This window comes from Pyrus communis, chromosome 8 (genome assembly GCF_963583255.1).
Source record: "Pyrus communis chromosome 8, drPyrComm1.1, whole genome shotgun sequence".
Taxonomy (NCBI): Eukaryota; Viridiplantae; Streptophyta; class Magnoliopsida; order Rosales; family Rosaceae; genus Pyrus; species Pyrus communis.
The window spans coordinates 26,143,678-26,163,526 of NC_084810.1; the positions used below are offsets into that span (position 1 = coordinate 26,143,678).

At 41.5% G+C, this 19,849-nt stretch overlaps 1 protein-coding gene across 1 annotated transcript; it reads right to left on the reverse strand.

Annotated features, from left to right (window-relative positions):
• Nucleotides 1-10,596: 10,596 nt before the first annotated feature.
• On the reverse strand, nt 10,597-13,298 carry LOC137741940 (G-type lectin S-receptor-like serine/threonine-protein kinase LECRK3). Its single transcript, XM_068481642.1, has one exon. The coding sequence runs from the start codon at nt 13,211-13,213 to the stop codon at nt 10,787-10,789; it is 2,427 nt and encodes an 808-aa protein (XP_068337743.1). The 5' UTR covers nt 13,214-13,298; the 3' UTR covers nt 10,597-10,786.
• Nucleotides 13,299-19,849: the final 6,551 nt, after the last annotated feature.

Sequence of the window (19,849 nt, forward strand, 5' to 3'; positions counted from 1 at the left end):
CCGTGACCCGTTGAGTGGGTCAACGGTCAGCGTTGACCTTTGACTTTGACCTTGACTGGTCAACGGTCAACGTTGACTTTGATCGTTGACTTTTTGAGTTTTCGTGCGAGACCCCTCCTAGGCTAATTTCGACGTTCTAAACCCGTTTCCGATGTTCGTTTTCCCAAATTCAATCGTTTGAGTAGAGTTTGACTAAATGTACCGTTTATGTGCTTAGGGGCGTTTAATTGTGGCGTTTCCGTCTTCGCTAGTTGCATGGCTCTTCGGCAGCTAAGTACTGTGAGTGGACCCCTTCTAAAAATGCATGTTTTGATAGTATAAATGCATACATGAAAAGCATGATTTGATGATTATGTTTTATGAACGTTTTACGAGATAACATGCTTATTGAGGCTAGTTTGAATTATTACTATTTTTCCTATAACCCATGTTCTTATAGAATATCTGATGGATGACGATATGATATTTAGAACATGTTTAGAACACTTCTTTATAGTATAGATGATGGATGACTTTATACTATGAAGTTGATTTTCAATATATGTATGTTCACTGGTTTTATACTTACCTAGTGGTCCTTTCCGCTACGGGACGTAGGGATAGATCCGGTCCGTCCCGGGCGACGGTTTGGTGTTGGCATAGGGCCTGGAGTGTGTTTTCCTCTGACTGTCTGCTCAGAGACGGGGAGCCGGCAAGGGGCCTGAAGTGCATTTTCCTCTGACTGTCTGCTCAGAGACGGGGAGCCGGCATGGGGCCTGAAGTGTTATATCGGACATTCACTAGTGTTTATTATTTATGCGATTGATGATTTGAGACATTGCACGACATGCTAGATTTCGGAAAACCTATGTTTATCATTATATTTGTGTTTTCATAAAACCTGGGGGTTAGTATGTTGATAACTGTTTTATTATATATATATCAACTTGGTCCACTCATGTTTGTTTTGCGCCCCCTTCAGGACTTAGAATCGAGGCATACAATCCCGACGTCCAGGCACTTCCGCATCGGCATCTTCGAGTCCTCTCGGTGTAGGACCCACTCCTTTGTTTCATTCAATTTTATATTATTTTCTTTAGTGTTCTAGATTAGAGGTGTGCTCTGAACACGGTCCTTATTTGCATATTCATTATTCTTTTATATTTATAAGCCTTATTTATCCCTTATTTTCAGCATTTGCACTTAATAAATGGCTTTCGTCACCCTCGGGTGTCGGCCAGCGCGTGCCTATCCTGGTATTCAGGGAATATCGGGGTCGGGGCGTGTCAGATTGGTATCAGAGCGTGGTTTTGTTCAGAGCATACTTAGGACTTTCTGTTACTGTAGTAGTGTGTCTGCCATGACATCATTTGGATGTCATGACTTCCGGATTTGGTGTCATTCGACGTAGTTGTTCGAACCTTTCTCTGTTTGAATTTTCACCTTCTGGTTGAAATACAAGAATTCGTGTCGGGATTGTGCCTCAGTGGTGATGAAGTGGATTGTTGGACGACTTTCGACATCGGATCGATACTCTACATCGTGCATTCCCTGGGAATTTCGGACATAATTGGATTTAACTAGGAGCGTTGAGAAACGGAAAAACCCTAAGTGAGTTGAATTTGGAAGATATGAAGCGGTTTTGTACTCTACGACGTGCATTCTCAGGGAATGGCGGGCATAGTTAGTGTTATTTGGGAGGGACGTGTTCTAGAAATCTTAGTTTGAGGAAGTCTGGTCGAGACCAGCTGTAGATAAGAAATGGCGATGCCACTTTGCAACATGCGTTCCCTAGGAATTGCGGGCAGAGTCGGCTTTACACCGAAATCTCGAGAAGCGGAAAAATCTTGACGGTACGAGTTGGTTAAGATCAACTAGAACCCTGAAACGATGACATCACTCTGCGACATGCGTTCCCTAGGAATGGCGGGCAGAGTCAGATTGCAGTGGCAACTACTTGAAATATTCGAAGTGCGTGTTTGAGAAAGCGAGTAAGCGCGAGTGGTGACGACGATTAGTAAGTGGTAGTTGGCGGGAGCAAATCAATGTTCTCAGGCTCATTACCATTGAAGAAACTAGTGTGAATCGGTAGAATGAATCTTCGATGATTGTTTTATCAGTAACCTCCTTGCTTACCTCAACGGCGAAGTCAAGTTCCTTAACCTTTGACCGTTAGCTCTACACCAAATTCTTCAGGCGTTGACTTCATTTAAATTAGATAATTTCTTAAGTGACTCGTCGGTAGCAGACGCTATTCCCATCAATTTTCCAAAAGGAGTTGCAATTCTTTTTGTTGTTGTAGCTGGATTTGGTTGATGAAGATCCATACTTGTTTGGATAAACAGACTTCTTGAACTTCACCTAGATTTGGCACTAGACGGTAAGTCCTAGAACCTTGTCCACATACTTTCGGTGGAAGTGAACTTAGCCTTTTGCTTGTAGCCCAACTGACCAGTGCTCTTGTCCACTAACTGTTCAGCTTTGTAACTTTTCAATGTAATGGCTTAAGACTACCATATTCATCTTTGTACGAAGATCGAGCTTTACTTTGAACTTCCCTGGACTCATTGAGCTTTGGTTTGCTCAAGAGCATCACTTTGAGGTAGCCAATCGTGTCACTGCATGCTTACACAGATTGCTTTGTATCTTTCTTCTTCGTCATTCTGTTGGTTCAGAGGTTCTATGTTTAATTTTTGAACTTTGAAACAGCTTTCACAAAGTTTTGTGAATTTCGAAATGTCTTTGGCCTCGCCAAACCTTATTAGCAGTTCTTGACTATTCTTGAGCTTATACCTATTTCCTTTTTGGCTAAGGAACCAATCAACCTTACTGTGTTGATTAACCAAATAATCATAAACAGTGATTTCTATTTCTGCATCTTTACCTTCTTTCGCTTGTTTGTTCTTGGCATGATTTCTCACTCATCCAGATATCTTGTACTTTAGTTTTAATAAACTTGTTTTGATCCTCAAATTCTTGAGTGTTCTTTTAGCCTTCTCTACATGGCTTCTCGCTCAATCAGTGAAGAATTCACGATCGATCAATTCGGCGGAACTGTGCGCCCAATTCTTATCTTTTCAGACATAAATGTTGGGAGCATAATCTTTTCACAAGCTTACCCTACTTACCAGGAAGAGTTCCACGTGGGTGTGAGGTTGGAGTTGACTTGTGGTAAGAGGTTGGTGAAGATTGTGGTGCAGGTGAGCGGCAGATTGCATCATTGTCTTCACGCTGAATTGAACGGTCACCACTCATTATCTTGCTACAATTCATAACCATCATATCGTACTTTGGTAGACCTTTTCGATGATGTGATGTGTTCGCTTCAACGTAGCTTTCCACTACCTTGGCACCAGGATCCTTCGGTTCGTGAGCACGTGAGCGTGATGTTTGTGCGATCTTTTAGTAAGAGTTGGATGAAGGTTTGAGTACAGAAGGTCAGTGGATTGTATCACTATCTTACTATAATTCATAGGCATCACATCGGTTCTTTTCCAATGTTATGTGCCGTCTCAACTCATCTTTTCACTGTTTCACTTCAAGACTCTTTTGTTGTGAGTACGTGGTTATTGAAACACTTCTAGCATATCTGTTTAGTGTACTCTGGGTTGGCACCCCAGCGCGGTCGAGGCGAGAATCGGAAAATCTTTACACTTCTCTCGAAAGGTGTGTACTCTAATTTATTTTTTAGGTTGATCACTTGAGGGTCCTACTTTCCATCAACTTTGACCTTGTTTTACTAGAAATCTGCAACTAAGCAAAATTGGAGAGGTGGTTTGAGCACTACAATGATTCCCAAGAGATACTGCTTGTTGGGAAAGGTGACTTTTCATTTTCTGCTTGCTTGGCTTGAGCTTTTGGGTCTACTAGTAACATGGTAGCCACTTCTTTTGAATCCCAAGGTACAGTTTTCAAATGGGTTCTTTGTTGGCAAAACACTGGAGTAGTTGGTCACTTTTGGAAGAATTGAGGAGGTTAGTATGCTTGATACTGGTTAGAGTTTTATGACGACAGTTTTTGTTTTGTTCGGTTTGAGTACGCCATTTTTTGCGGCATGGTACGAGAGTTCTACAGGCAATACTGGTTAGCAGAGGAGTATTGTGAACTAGTATTCGAAAGATGGAATTTAAGACGCGTGAAATTGTGCACCCTTAGCAAATTACTGCTTGCTTATCGAGACAACAAATGGGTGATCGATATCACGGGCGGCCGACTGTGGTATTGAAAACTTATTCGTTGGGTTCGTTAAGCAAGTGGGCAGGAAGATTCGTCTTCAGCAGTTGGTACGGATTTGCTATTGTTAGGACTTGACCTAGAGACGCATCTTTTCTCGGAGTACGTGACATTCGTATGCTTAGGCGAGACCCACTCTCATTTTTTTTCAGCTTTGAGTTTCAGTTTTGATTTTCAGTAAGTATTTTAACTTCCTTTTCTGTAATTATTTGTTTTCGACGTTACAAATGTTTTGGGGGAAGTATTTCCATTTTCAGTTTTTAAGTTAAGCGCGAGTTTTCGACCTATATGTTAGTACATATCTATTTTGACTATTTTGACGCTATAGTATTTTGTGTACTTATTTTTGACCTTACGTCTATATATGTTTTCAACTTTATATCTTATTAAAGTATGTTTCTACTTTTACACTGATGGGGAAGAAAGTAAGAGTTTGGAGGCATGATAGAGGATTTGGCAACCCGCTCGCGACGGTGTGGCATATTCTCTTTGATGCACCCACTCTGACTTGAATTCTCTTTATACATATATTCTTCTTCCTATTTTCAAGCTTTTCGGTTTAAGTGGTGATTTTAAATTTCGGGACGAAATTCTTTTAAGGGGGGTAGATTGTAAGAACCCGTCCCGGGATTTACATAAGAAAATAGGTATTTTTGTATTTTCACTAAGTTTGGGGGATACCTTCCTTTTTAAAATTGTTTTTGAACCTTAATTGGTGAGCCCAAAGGGCCCACCCCCTGTTTTTGTCCCCGGTTCCTTCCCTTTCCCTTTTCTTTTCCTTTTTTTTTCTGAAAAGTCTTCTCCTCTCTTCTCTCTTTCTTCCTCCGTGCTCTCTCTTTCCCCCCTCCTCTCGGTGCTCTTTTCTCCGAGCAGAACACACCCACACACACACACACACACACACCCATGCCCACACCTATAGCTCTTTTCTAACCCCGTGGTTGTGTTTTGGACGTCAAACCATGAAGAAACCACCTCGGAGACTTTTCCCAGTTTTCCGGCGAGCACCGCCCCTTTCGAGGCAATTTCCGGCCAAACCACGGCGATTTGGCCGGCGTGCAAGGTATCAATCTCTTCGTCTCGCTGAGTACTACAACTTTCCTTTTTGTTTCACCTAATTTCATTGAGTATTGAAGAAGTTATACTCATTTGAATCTTACCCAGTTTCCGGCGACCTCAGTGACTTTCGAGGTGTTTTCCAGCCAAACCACGGCGAGTTAGACGTCGTGTGAGGTACCATTCTCTTCGTCTCTTCGAGAGCTACGATTTTCATTTTTGAATCACTTGTTTTCGTCGAGTATTAACAAAGTTATGGATGTTCAAAGTTTGTCTAAATTCCGGCCGAATTCCGGCGTCCTTCTCCGGCACACCCAGGCCTTCGGGCCGTTCTCCACCCTCACACGGGCCTTAGGCCCGTTTGGTCTCTGGCCCAAAACCCTAAACCTTTTCCTTTTTATTTTTATTTTGTTTCATTTTAAAAACCCAAAGGCCTTAGGGCCTTGGTTGCAGCCCAAACACATTTCCCCTTTTAAATTAGGCCTTGGGCCATGAGATTTCAAACCCAAACCCACTTTCCTTCTAACCCAAACCCAACCCACCTAAAACCTAACCCAATTACCCTAACCCCAAAACCCTAAAGCCCAAACCCGTGACCCGTTGAGTGGGTCAACGGTCAGCGTTGACCTTTGACTTTGACCTTGACTGGTCAACGGTCAACGTTGACTTTGATCGTTGACTTTTTGAGTTTTCGTGCGAGACCCCTCCTAGGCTAATTTCGACGTTCTAAACCCGTTTCCGATGTTCGTTTTCCCAAATTCAATCGTTTGAGTAGAGTTTGACTAAATGTACCGTTTATGTGCTTAGGGGCGTTTAATTGTGGCGTTTCCGTCTTCGCTAGTTGCATGGCTCTTCGGCAGCTAAGTACTGTGAGTGGACCCCTTCTAAAAATGCATGTTTTGATAGTATAAATGCATACATGAAAAGCATGATTTGATGATTATGTTTTATGAACGTTTTACGAGATAACATGCTTATTGAGGCTAGTTTGAATTATTACTATTTTTCCTATAACCCATGTTCTTATAGAATATCTGATGGATGACGATATGATATTTAGAACATGTTTAGAACACTTCTTTATAGTATAGATGATGGATGACTTTATACTATGAAGTTGATTTTCAATATATGTATGTTCACTGGTTTTATACTTACCTAGTGGTCCTTTCCGCTACGGGACGTAGGGATAGATCCGGTCCGTCCCGGGCGACGGTTTGGTGTTGGCATAGGGCCTGGAGTGTGTTTTCCTCTGACTGTCTGCTCAGAGACGGGGAGCCGGCAAGGGGCCTGAAGTGCATTTTCCTCTGACTGTCTGCTCAGAGACGGGGAGCCGGCATGGGGCCTGAAGTGTTATATCGGACATTCACTAGTGTTTATTATTTATGCGATTGATGATTTGAGACATTGCACGACATGCTAGATTTCGGAAAACCTATGTTTATCATTATATTTGTGTTTTCATAAAACCTGGGGGTTAGTATGTTGATAACTGTTTTATTATATATATATCAACTTGGTCCACTCATGTTTGTTTTGCGCCCCCTTCAGGACTTAGAATCGAGGCATACAATCCCGACGTCCAGGCACTTCCGCATCGGCATCTTCGAGTCCTCTCGGTGTAGGACCCACTCCTTTGTTTCATTCAATTTTATATTATTTTCTTTAGTGTTCTAGATTAGAGGTGTGCTCTGAACACGGTCCTTATTTGCATATTCATTATTCTTTTATATTTATAAGCCTTATTTATCCCTTATTTTCAGCATTTGCACTTAATAAATGGCTTTCGTCACCCTCGGGTGTCGGCCAGCGCGTGCCTATCCTGGTATTCAGGGAATATCGGGGTCGGGGCGTGTCATTGGAGGTGCAATTTTATGTTTATTTTTCTTATAAATAGATTAGATTTATATTGGGTTTAGCTAAATCCAAATTGCATTGTGCTCCCTTAAGCAATATAAAGATGAAATCTTGACCAATGGCACTGGAAAAAAAGGTAATAAAAAGATGAAATGTTCTGTCAAAATGTAAATTAATTTAGACTTTCAATTTGTTAAGAGGGGAGAACAGTACATAGAACTGTAACAAAGAACTAACTTTGGCAGCAAGGAAAACCTAAACAAAGATGAGGTTTGGGCCGCGGACGATTATTTTCCTTTTTTTGGTTATGTCGTAGCTTTCATCTTGCTCTGTTAGGATATATAGAGAAGACCTGTGCCGACTCGTACACTCCGTGGCGTATCGGACAACTGTACCATTTGTCGGGTCCGCCGTGGCGCATGCTGTGAATCGCTCATCAGCTCCCAGATGAGAAATAATTTCCACATCAAGCGGCTGCAGCCCCTCATTGATAGCGTCGTTATTGGCATGCTCATTGGGACGGGTGAAGGTGGGGTTTGAGCTTCTTGGTGAAAGCTGAGTGGATCAGCCGAGTGACCAAGATGGCTAGCTGCTGCTGGTTGTGGTGGTGCTGCAGCCCCTCCTTGATAGCGTCGTTATTGGCATGCTCCTCTGGACCGGTGAGGTGGGGTTTGAGCTTCTCAGTGAAAGGTGCGTGGATCAGCCGAGTGACCAAGATGGCTTGCTGCTGCTGGTTGTGGTGACGCTGCAGCCCCTCCTTGATAGTGTCGTTATAGGCATGCTCCTCAGGACGGGTGAAGTTGGGGTTTGAGCTTTTCGGTGAAAGCTGAGTGGATCAGCCGACTAACCAAGATGGCTTGCTGCTGCTGGTTGTGGTGATGCTGGTGGCGGGTCTGCCGGATCCATTGTTTTGCTTGACGGAAATGGAGTTTGGGAAATGAGGATGACATAGGAAATTGAAGGTAGAATGAAGGTTGATGGAAATGGGAATATGGGTAAGTACGATTATTTTCCCTTCTGTTCTGTCATAGCGTTCTGTTAGGAACTTAGAATATAGGTTAGTGTATAACGGTAATTTCAAGTCTGCCTCATGATCATGACGACCCACCACCGGAGTGCTTCTGTTCAGGTGATCCAACGGCACCACAAAATCGTCACGATCCACCCCTTCTTGAGGGAGGCTGTGTATCCGTCCATCATCATCTCCCAGAATAGAAATAATATTCTCATCATCAATGGAAACATTTTCGTGATCACCACGGCCATCGTCTTTGTCTGACGGACGGTGGACTCCCTGGGCAAGACTGGACTCTCGGATATCAGGAGTTGGAGGATCGAAATTTTGCTGACTGGCGTCATTAGGCATGACTTCATCATAAACGAGGATGATGATCATCATGAATGAATCCATCATGTGATTGTTTGAAGTGGATTGGAGAAGTTGGATGGTGAAAGAACAATGAAATGATTGAGTTCGAAACTCAATTACATAAACCATGAGAGTTGCGCAAGCTACACAGGGTAAATGACTTGAATGGTCGATATGTTTGTTCGTCTTAGCTTTCACCATGTTGGGTTATATAGGGAGGTTGGGATGAATTCTTGCTTGGGAAGTGACAACGGTAATTTCACAACGAATACTGATTGGACCAACGAAAGAAGCCAAAAGCGGGAAGACCATTATATTTTGATAAGACCAAATTCGTGCGTTATTGAGTTCATAAGGAAAAAGAGTAATTGAAAAATTAAAATCAGGTCATTATGTTTCGATAAGACCGAATCTATGTGTTTTTCAAGAGGGGTTCACAAGTTTTTTCAATTAATACCTACTGGTCCAACAAAAGATGCCAAAATACACAATGGTCCAACGAAAGATGGCAAAATACATAATGGACCACATAAGATGTCAAATGAGGGAAGATGTTTCGAAAAGAATAAGATTATGCGTTATGAGTTCATATGGAGAAAGAATAACTGAAAATTTCAAATATGAGGCTATTATGTTTCGATAAGATAACTAAATTTGTGCATTTTTTGGGAGGGTACAATAGTAAATTCACAAGTTATTTTCCAGAATAGAGATTGAACAAATGAAAGATGCCAAAAGAGGATATGCCACTATGTTTTGATAAGATAAAATCCGTGCCTTTTGAGTTTACAAGGAAAAATAGTAACTGAAAAATAAAACTTGAGGCCATTTCATTAAGACCAAATTTGTGTGTTTTTTCAAGAGCGTAACTGTAATTTCACGTGTTTTACCACAAAGAATAGAGATTGAACCAATGAAAGATGCCAAAAGAGGGAATAACAAATCCCTGTGTTATTGAGTTCATAAGGAAAAAGAGTAACTAAAAAAAAAAAAAATCTGAGATCCTTATGTGTCGATAAGACCGAATATGTGTGTTTTCTTGGGATATTGGTACATTAGTTTCATGATTTTTGCGCGAAGAATAAAGATTGAAGCAATGAAAGATGCCAAAAGAAAGGAGGCCATAATGTTTTGATAAGACCAAACTTGTGGGATTTGAGTTCATAAGGAAAAAGAGTAACTAAAAAATTAACTTATTGTTTTTCCACAGATAATACCTACTGATCTAACGATAGATGCCAATTACATAATGAACCACAAAAATGTGAAAAGAGGGAAGACGTTTCGATAAGAATTAATCTGTGGATTATGAGTTCATAAGGAGAAAGAGTAACTGAAAATTTAAAATATGAGGCCATTATGTTTCGATAAGACCAATTTGTGTGTTTTCGGGAGGGTACAATAGTAAATTCATGAGTTATTTTCCACATAGAATAGAGATTGAACCAACAAAAGATGCCAAAAGAGGGAACAACACTTTCTTTTGATAAGATGAAATTTGTGCATCTTGAGTTTACAAGGAGAAAGAGTAACTGAAAAATAGAACTTGAGGCCATTATGTTTCAATAAGACCAAATTTGTGTTTTTTTCATGAGTGTAACTGTAATTTCACGTGGTTTACCACAGAGAATAAAGATTGAACAAACGAAAGATGCCAGAAGAGGGAAGACCATTGTGCTTTGCTAAGACCAAATCGTGTGTTTTGAGTTCATAAGAAAAAAGAGTAATTGAAAAATGAAAATCTAAGGCCATTATGTTACCATAAGACCAAATCTGTGTGTATTTTTAGTAGGTTACTACAGTAATTTTACGAGTTTTCCATAGAGAATAAAGATTGAACCAACAAAAGATGCCAAAAGAGGGTATGCCATTATGTTTTGACAAAACTAAATATGTGTACGTTTTGAGTTTGTAAGGAAAAAAAAAAGTAACTAAAAATTAAAAATGATGCCATTATGTTTTGATAACATCAAATTTTTGTGTTTTTGAGTTCCTAAGGAAAAAAACTAACTGAAAAATCAAAATTCAGATGCCATAAGTCCAATTCGTACAAGATAAGCCACAAACTTCATCAGCACCAACAGACTAAGCAAACGAAAATGTTTTCATAACAAACTTTATCATTCATAACAAGAGTTACATACATAAAGCATTTACCGTTTTATCTAAATCATTGCCTTACAAAACCAAAAATTGGTAAACTAAACACAGACTGACAAACAGGAAACAAGCTAGCTACTACTGTGACAATAAATACACCATCGCTGCAATACAAATAACGGCGGTTCAACCTTATCTGGTATATGGGGATGGACATGGTGGAACAGGCACTTCGACAACTCCTTCAAGCATCTGCACAACCTTCTTCATAGTAGGCCTAAGAGATGGATCTTCCTGAATACACCAAATCGCAACCATCACAAACTTTTCCAGTGTCGTTCGATCACCCAAGGCCTCAACTTCACAATCTACAACAGCATCTAGTCCTCCTTCAACGTAGCAATCATAAACCCAGTACGTTAAAATTGCTCTCTCTTCACAGTTACCTTCCATGTCAACGCTTCTCCTACAACAAATGATTTCCAGCAGTACAACACCAAAGCTGTACACATCAACTTTGGTAGTGATTGGCAAGTTCCTGAACCACTCAGGTGCAACATAACCTTTTGTTCCTCGGATGGCGGTTTGAGTCTGGCTCTGATTCATCAGCAAAAGTTTTGCCAAACCAAAATCAGAGATCCGAGCAGTGTAATAATCATCGAGAAGTATGTTCTGCGGCTTTATGTCACAATGGATAATCTGCGTGCCGCACTCTTCATGCAAGTACAAAAGCCCCTGCGCAACGCCATAAGCGATTTCAATTCGCTGTCTCCAACTTGGTTTCATATCAGAAAAAAGAAAGCTTGCCAATGTGCCATTTCTCAAGAACTCATAAACTAGTAATCTCTGTTGCCCCTCGTCACAATATCCAAAAAGACGAACCAGATTCTTGTGATGCGTCTGACCAATTACTTTCAGTTCTGTTTTAAACTCCTTCTCGACATCTTGCATAACATAGTTTAGCTTCTTCACCGCCACTTCAACACCAGAACCAATTTGCATCACCCCTTTGAAAACCACTCCAAAAGCACCCCTTCCTAATTCTTCATTGAACCCATTTGTAGCTTCTCGTAGCTCTTCATAGCTAAAAGAGCGCAAATTCGAGTCCAAAACAATATCGGTACTAGATCTTACAGGTTTCTTCCGGAAAATGAAGAAAATACCGAGACAGATAGCAGAACTTAAGACAAAATTAACAAACATAGAGGTACCTAATAGTGCTGATTCTACGCGTATCACAGCGTTCCGGCTCTTCTCTTTATCATCTGGAATTGGCTTTGGAGGAGGCTGCAGAGTGGCATTATCCTTTCGAACTTTTATGAAGGTCTGTGAATTAAGACTGACATCCACTCTCCCGTTCGAGAGAGGTAACTTCTTTTTCCAGCAGGTTGCAGACCGGAAAACAGCAACAGCGCACAAACAGTCTTGAAAGCAAGACTCGTTGCACTTGTCCGCGGTAAAAGGCTTTAGCTGCACATAATCTGAGGTTGGCCAATCAGTATTTGTCAGCACTTTGACATCATACAAATCTTTTCTGGGACCTTGCAGCTCATCTTCTTCACAGCCTTGTATAAAATCGGGTTTGCATCCTCGGTATATATCATTCGGATCAAGAAAAGAAAACCCTTCCGGGCATTTGCAGGTTGGCCTATTATCTGTTTTGAGCTCACAGACACTGTTGTAACCACAAACACCAACACCCATGTCTTCACGAAGTGTTTGGCAAATATCGTCATCCGGCTTGTACCACAGAGGACTACTCCAGCTTTCATTTCCAGTGAAGTTTTTCGGGTGAGAATATAAAGTGAAAATCCCATCAAAATCAAGAGTTGCCCTTATGTAGTTGTCCCTCGCCGAGACTCCCTGTGGCCCTGTAAGAGGGAATCTTCCACCATTTTCTCTCAGAACAAACATGTACCCTGAGCTGTTGAACATCAATTGACTACCTTCATTACCTTCCCCAGTCCCTGCGGTGGTGTTCGTGTCGAAGTAAGGGTTGTTGGCAAAATCTGTTGGCAAGTTGACGGTGTTGAGCACGAGGTTTCCATCATCTTGCAAGCGCAGCTGGAACCGCCCTCTTGTGTAGTTAGTCTTCGATTGTCTAGACGAAAGCTTCCCATTTCTCTGAATTGTCTGTCCAGGCAAAACGGTGTCTGTAGGATTGCTGAAGGTCTCCCACAAGCTCCCCGAGTTTTCGTCTTGAAGGACAAAGTTTCCGATGTCATTCATGACCCCGATCGCAACAGTCCCGGAGGTTGTTCCGGATTTCCATATCTCTCCACCCTGAGGATTGTTGAGAACTAGTCCACCGTTGGCAGTCAAGTTCAAAATTGATCCCCCAGGTGCAACCACGGGGTTGTTATCCTCATATGCATGCCAAACTACGGTTTCTGGGATTTTCGCATACCATATCGAAAGCAAGAAAAGATCATTGTTTCCGAGGGGAGAAAATCCAAACGCGAAATCACCGGATGGAGAAAGCCATGATGAGGAGTCACCTGTACTTGCAGTTCGAGAACTCCCAACTGCTACTCTTCCATTATTTTGGGAAAACACAGAAATTGGTAGCAAAAACAGTGAGGAGAACAAAAGTATCTCTACAGAAAGAGCCACTGCCATTGCAAAAGCACCAATTTTTCAACTTAGCTTTATTGATTAGCTATATTTCTTAATAAAGCATTGGTTCCCTGTTATCTCTGCAAGTAAATGTGCGTGCACCATAATTTAGGCTTGACTAATCTCCATCCCTGTCATTTTCTAAGTTGTTTCCTGAAATTAAAGGCCTTTACCCCATCCGTAGTACCCATCAGCCACGACGTGACCTCAGACCTCGCTAGGGTCACAAACAAAAATTTATCCGAGCCTACACAATAATTTCTCCGAACCTACACATATCGTGTTCAAATTACACATTTAATCATTGTTCAAAATACAAGAATTTCATTTTGAAAAAATAATATAATGAATAGTTCTGTACATAATAACACCGAAACTTTCTGTGATCAAACTTATTGTTTCTCTCAACTCTTTATAATGTTGCAAGTTAGAGCAATATTGATGTAATTAGTAATAGCCCGCTGACTTGTCTCTCTCAAATCTCTTTTCATCCTATTCTCGTCCCTCGTCCATTTTATGATTCTACTTACCTAAGCACTTATAAATGTTCCAAATCAACAAAGAACTTGTAACTTAAATAGTTAAGAACATTTATCACTACACTCGAGATTCTAGATTCCAAAATATAATATATAATATATATGAATGTTCCAAACCAAAAGGACTAGTAAATACGAGTATGAATCACGCATCTGCCGGCCATTCAAGTCCACCAGTCAAAATTCAACAATGGGGCTCACAAAGAAAATTTGAAAAGTAAATGCAGATTGAAAACAGACCTCCATGACCAAACAAAGACGACTAAGTCTTCCCGTAACAACATCGTTCCGATTTTATCGGAAAATATGTGTATTTTCATGAAATTTCACTTGTGGTTAGCTCTTTTTCTCTTAAAATTGATTTTTGGGTCTTAATTGGTGAACCCAAGGGCACAACCCCTGTTTTGTCCCCCGGTGCCCTTTCCCTTTCTTTTATTTTTTTTCTGAAAAGTCTTTCTTTCTCTCCTTCGGCTCACTCTCCCTTATCTCTCCCTCTCACAACTCTCTCCCCCTCTCGGCTCTCTCTATCTCAGTCCCCTCCGAGGGCTTTTCTCACCAACAAACAACACCACCATCCTCGAGCTCCCTTCCTGCATCATTGAAACCCGACAAAGGCGAAAGAGTTACTGAGTTCCGGTATGCAGGATGAGCTCCGAAATCTTTTCTCGAATTCCCGTCACGAGGGTAAGTTTCTAAACCCTTTTGATCGTCTGTCCCTCGTCACTGGTTGAAAACTAACCCCCTTGTACTTGCTTTGGACGTCAAAACCAAGAAGAACCAATTCCGGGATACTTCCTCAGTTTTCCTACGAGCACGGCCTCTTTCGATGCAATTTCCAGCCAAACCACAGTGAGTTGGCCGGTGTGAAACGTATCAATCTCTTCGTCTCGCTGAGGACTACAACTTTCCTTTTTGTTTCACTTAATTTCATTGAGTATTGAATAAGTTATATTCATTTGAATATTACCAGTTTCCAACGGCCTTCGCGGCTTTCGAGGCGTTTTCCGGGAAAACCACGGCGAGTTAGACGTCTTACGGATACCATTCTCTTCGTCTCTTCGAAAACTACAATTTTTGTTTTTGAATCAATCGATTTCGTTAAGTATTGACAAAGTTATGACCTTTTAAAGTGTGTCTAATGTCTGGCCGAATTCCGGCCTTCTTCAATTGGTTCCGGCGACCCACATAACAAACGGGCCAAAGAACCAGCCCAAACCAGCGCCGAGCCCAACCTAAACCAATTCCCTAAGCCCAAGCAAATGAAACCCAAACCCATTACCCTTTAAAGCGTAACCTAAAACCCAAACCTTGTTAGTTTAGGCCTTTGGGCTGTAAAGGCTCGGGCCTCAGGCCCGTTAATCTCTTTAAAACCCAACCCAAATCTTTTTATTTTTATTTATTTTATTTCAAGCCAAACCCATTAGAAACCCTTTTATTTATTTATTTTATTTGTTTGAAACTAAACCCAAACTCTTCAAGCCCAACCCTTTAAAAGCCTAATTCAAACTTTTGTTAACCTAGTGCCTCAAGCACTAAACCCTTTAACCTTCCAAAACCTTATACCCTAGCCGACCCAAACCCTTTATGTGGAATATTCTTATGTTGACGTTTACGAAATTTATCCGGGACCTTTCTTAGGGTAATTCGACGTCCTGAATCCGTTTCCGACGTCTATTTTCTCAAATTCAATTGTTACAGTATAGTTTTATTGATTGGACCCTTTATGTGCTTAGGGGCAATTATTTGTGACGATTCCATGTTCGCTAGTTTGCGCGGCTCTTTGGCGGTTAAGTATCAATGAGTGGACCCCTTCTAAAATGCATGTTTTAATAGTAGAAATGCATACATTAAAAGCATGATTTAATGATTACGTTTACGAAACGTTTTATGAGATAACATACTTATTGAGGCTAGTTTGAATTATTACTAATTTTCACCCGTGTTCTTATAGAATATCTGATGAAATGAAATATTTACAATTTGTTTATCTTGGAGGTGCAATTTTATGTTTATTTTTCTTATAAATAGATTAGATTTATATTGGGTTTAGCTAAATCCAAATAGCATTGTGCTCCTTTAAGCAATAAAAAGATGAAATCTTGACCAATGGCACTAGTAAAAAAGGTAATAAAAAGATGAAATGTTCTGTCAAAATGTAAATTAATTTAGACTTTCAATTTGTTAAGAGGGGAGAACAGTACATAGAACTGTAACAAAGAACTAACTTTGGCAACAAGGAAAACCTAAACAAAGATGGGGTTTGGGCCGCAGACGATTATTTTCCTTTTTTTGGTTATGTCGTAGCTTTCATCTTGCTCTGTTAGGATATATAGAGAAGACATGTGCCGACTCGTACACTCCGTGGCATATCGGATAACTGTACCATTTGTTAGGTCCGCGGTGGCGCATGCTGTGAATCCGCTCATCAGCTCCCAAATGAGAAATAATTTCCACATCAAGCGGCTGCAACCCCTCATTGATAGCGTCGTTATTGGTATGCTCCTTGGGACGGGTGAAGGTGGGGTTTGAGCTTCTTGGTGAAAGCTGAGTGGATCAGCCGAGTGACCAAGATGGCTTGCTGCTGCTGGTTATGGTGGTGCTGCAGCCCCTCCTTGATAGCGTCGTTATTGGCATGCTCCTCTGGACCGGTGAGGTGGGGTTTGAGCTTCTCAGTGAAAGGTGCGTGGATCAGCCGAGTGACCAAGATGGCTTGCTGCTGCTGGTTGTGGTGGCGCTGCAGACCCTCCTTGATAGTGCCGTTATAGGCATGCTCCTCAGGACGGGTGAAGTTGGGGTTTGAGCTTCTCGGTGAAAGCTGAGTTGATCAGCCGACTAACCAAGATGGCTTGCTGCTGCTGGTTGTGGTGATGCTGGTGGCGGGTCTGCCGGATCCATTGTTTTGCTTGACGGAAATGGAGTTTGGGAAATGAGGATGACATAGGAAATTGAAGGTGGGATGAAGGTGTTAAATGAGATCAGTGCATCAGTATGCACATGCAGTGCAGATTCCTTGTCGGCAAGCATGGGATGACATGCAGTGCAGATTCCTTGTCGACAAGCATGGGTTGAGATCAGTATGCACATGTAGTGCAGAATCCTAGTCCGCAAGCATGGGTGTATATAAAACTAGAGTCATCATTGTCATAAAGGAATGACAGCAAGGAGGACATGTGATTGCTGTCTCAAGGACAGCAGGAGGACATTTTATTATTGCTTGGTATTGCATCCGAGTGCTGCTGCATGTGTAGCGTGCAATTACTTGTAGTTTTAAATTGTAAAGTTTGTATGTTGTAGTGTATATAAAAAGCCTTCCCATAAGGCCTGCCGAAGTAGGATTGATTATTGAAATCAGAAACTTTACATGGTATTGAGCCTTTTTTTTTTGTCTAACGACATCGATTCTCCTTTTCTTCCCACGCTTCAATGGCTGAGAACAATGTTGTCCCCTCCTCCTCTGCTTTCAACCAGACTTCCCCTCATCCGTTCCACCCCTTCACCACTGTCGTTAACATCAAACTTGACAGGACCAACTACCCACTGTGGTTGGCCCAAATTCTCCCAATACTCAAGAGCAGAGATCTGATGGGATATGTTGATGGAACGATGGAGTCTCCTCCCAAGCATCTGCCGGGTGTAACAACTGTGAACCCTGCGTACACTGCATGGGTCCAACAGGATCAAATGATCCTTAGTTGGATCAATGGCTCGTTGACGGCTTCTGTCCTGTCTATCGTGGCAAGCAAGAGGACTTCTCGAGCCACCTGGGAAGCACTCGAGCAACGATATGCCTCTACTTCACAAAACAGGATTTTGTTTCTGCGAAATGAATTATTGCAGACGAAGAAAGGTGATCTTACTGTGGCCGATTACCTTGATCGCATGAATGCGATTGCTGACAACCTTGCCCTAGCAGGGCAACCAGTGTGTGATGATGAACTGGTCCAGATTGTGTTAAACAACCTAGGACCTGCCTTCGAGATGACTGTCAGTGCTGCTCAAGCTCGTGATTCTCCAATCACTTACCCTACTCTTGAGGCACTGTTGTTAACTACTGAGCGTAGAATGGCTGCGTACACTGCTCCATTGGTAGAATCTGCGCAGGTCAATGCTTTTGTTGCTTCTCGTGGTCGAGGTGGTGGCCGCACTCGAGGGACTGGGAGAGGTGCTTCTTCATCCTATCGAGGTAATGTGTTCAACCAACGAGGCAATGGCCCTCGAACCAACAACAACTCTCGCACCATGCCATGCAGCGGAGAGCGGGTTGTCTCTAATGGTGAGAGAATTGTTTGTCAAATCTGTGGCAAACCAGGTCATCCGGCCCTTGATTGTTACAATAGGATGAATGCTGCGTTTGAATGAAGAATTCCCACTCAACGCCTTGCAGCCATGACGTCTGCTCCTGTCACTCTCAACAAACAACAGAATGGTACCTGGCTGTTGGACACTGGCGCAAATGCTCATATAACTCCTGAGATTCAGAACCTTGTTAACCCTAAAGAGTATAATGGTAATGAAGCTATTGGGGGTGTAGGTACTGGCTCTGGCATTTCTATCTCTCATTCTGGTTCAAATAAATTACATACTCCAACTTGCTCGTTTGACATGCATAATATCCTTCATTGTCCCTCTGCCTCCCAAAATATACTTTCTGCGCATAAGTTCATTTTGGATAACAATTGCTATCTTCTAATCTTTCCCTATTATTTCCTTGTTAAGGACCTCAAGACTCGGAAGACGCTTTTCCGAGGGAGATGTGAGAATGGATTATATCCATTTCCATGTGGCACTGGACAACTCAAACATCCAATTTCAGCATTTGTAGGCCTTCGGTGTTCGGTGAATACATGGCATGCAAGACTTGGTCACCCTGCCACTTCTATAATTAAGTTTTTAATTTCCAATAAATTGGTACCAATTCACGGAACTTCAAATGTAAGTTTTTGTCAGTCGTGTCCCTTAGGCAAGAGTACAAAGTTACCTTTCAAATTGTCTGAGTCAATGTCTCAATTTCCTTTGCAACTTCTACACTCTGACGTGTGGTGTTCTCCCATTAATTCTAATGAAGGTTTTCGTTATTACGTTTTGTTTGTGGATGACTACTCTCGTTATTCTTGGATCTTTCCTATGAAAAACAAGAGTGAAGTGTTCGAAATCTTTGTTACATTTAAGGCCAAAGTTGAAAAAATGTTTGATTTGTCCATTAAAACCCTTCAATGTGATGAAGGTGGCGAGTATAAAAGCCATGCCTTTCAAAAATTTCTCAATGATAATGGCATTTCACAACGATTTTCTTGTCCTAAACACCCTGAACAGAATGGAATTGCCGAGAGAAAACATCGACACATTATTGAAACAAGTATAGTCATGCTTTCACAATCTCATATGCCCAAAAATTTTTGGTTTGATGCCTCTTCCACGGCAGTTTACTTGATAAATCGTTTGCCAACTAAACTTTTGTCTTACGCATCCCCTTATGAGAAACTTTTTCAAAAAAAACCAAAGTATGATGTTTTAAAGGTGTTTGGTTGTCGATGCTTTCCTTGGTTAGTGCCTTATACACAAAATAAACTTCAACAAAAATCCAAAGCTTGTGTGTTCTTGGGTTATTCACTGAATCATCAGGGCTACAAGTGCTTGGATCTGTCTACAAGACGCATTTATGTGTCTCGCCATGTCCTATTCGATGAGGACTGCTTCCCTTTTCAGGGACTCACATCTTCTTCAGAAAGCATCCCATCTTTAGGTACCCTTCTGACCCCAGATCTCTTATTAACATTTGACACCCCTAGCAGATCTAGTTTGCATCAACCACTTAACCCTAATCCTGCTGTCTCATCTCTTTCCCAAGACGTTAACCCTAATCCAACCACTCTTGCCACAGGACTCTCTCCAACTGACACCCATCCTAACCCTATTTCATCTCAACCTTGCCCTACAATACTTGTGCCATCCCCTACTATCCAGTCTGTTGCACCATCAAATGAGCAAGTCGCTGAACATTTTGAACCTGTGCTCCCTGCTACTCCTGATGTTCCACACTATCAAGTTACTACTCGTTCCAAGTCAGGGATTCATAAACCCAATCCTAAATATGCCATGC

Bases quoted from the DNA above. Each gene is read 5' to 3' on its own strand.
- LOC137741940 (XM_068481642.1), bottom strand. From the start codon at position 13,213: ATGGCAGTGGCTCTTTCTGTAGAGATACTTTTGTTCTCCTCACTGTTT.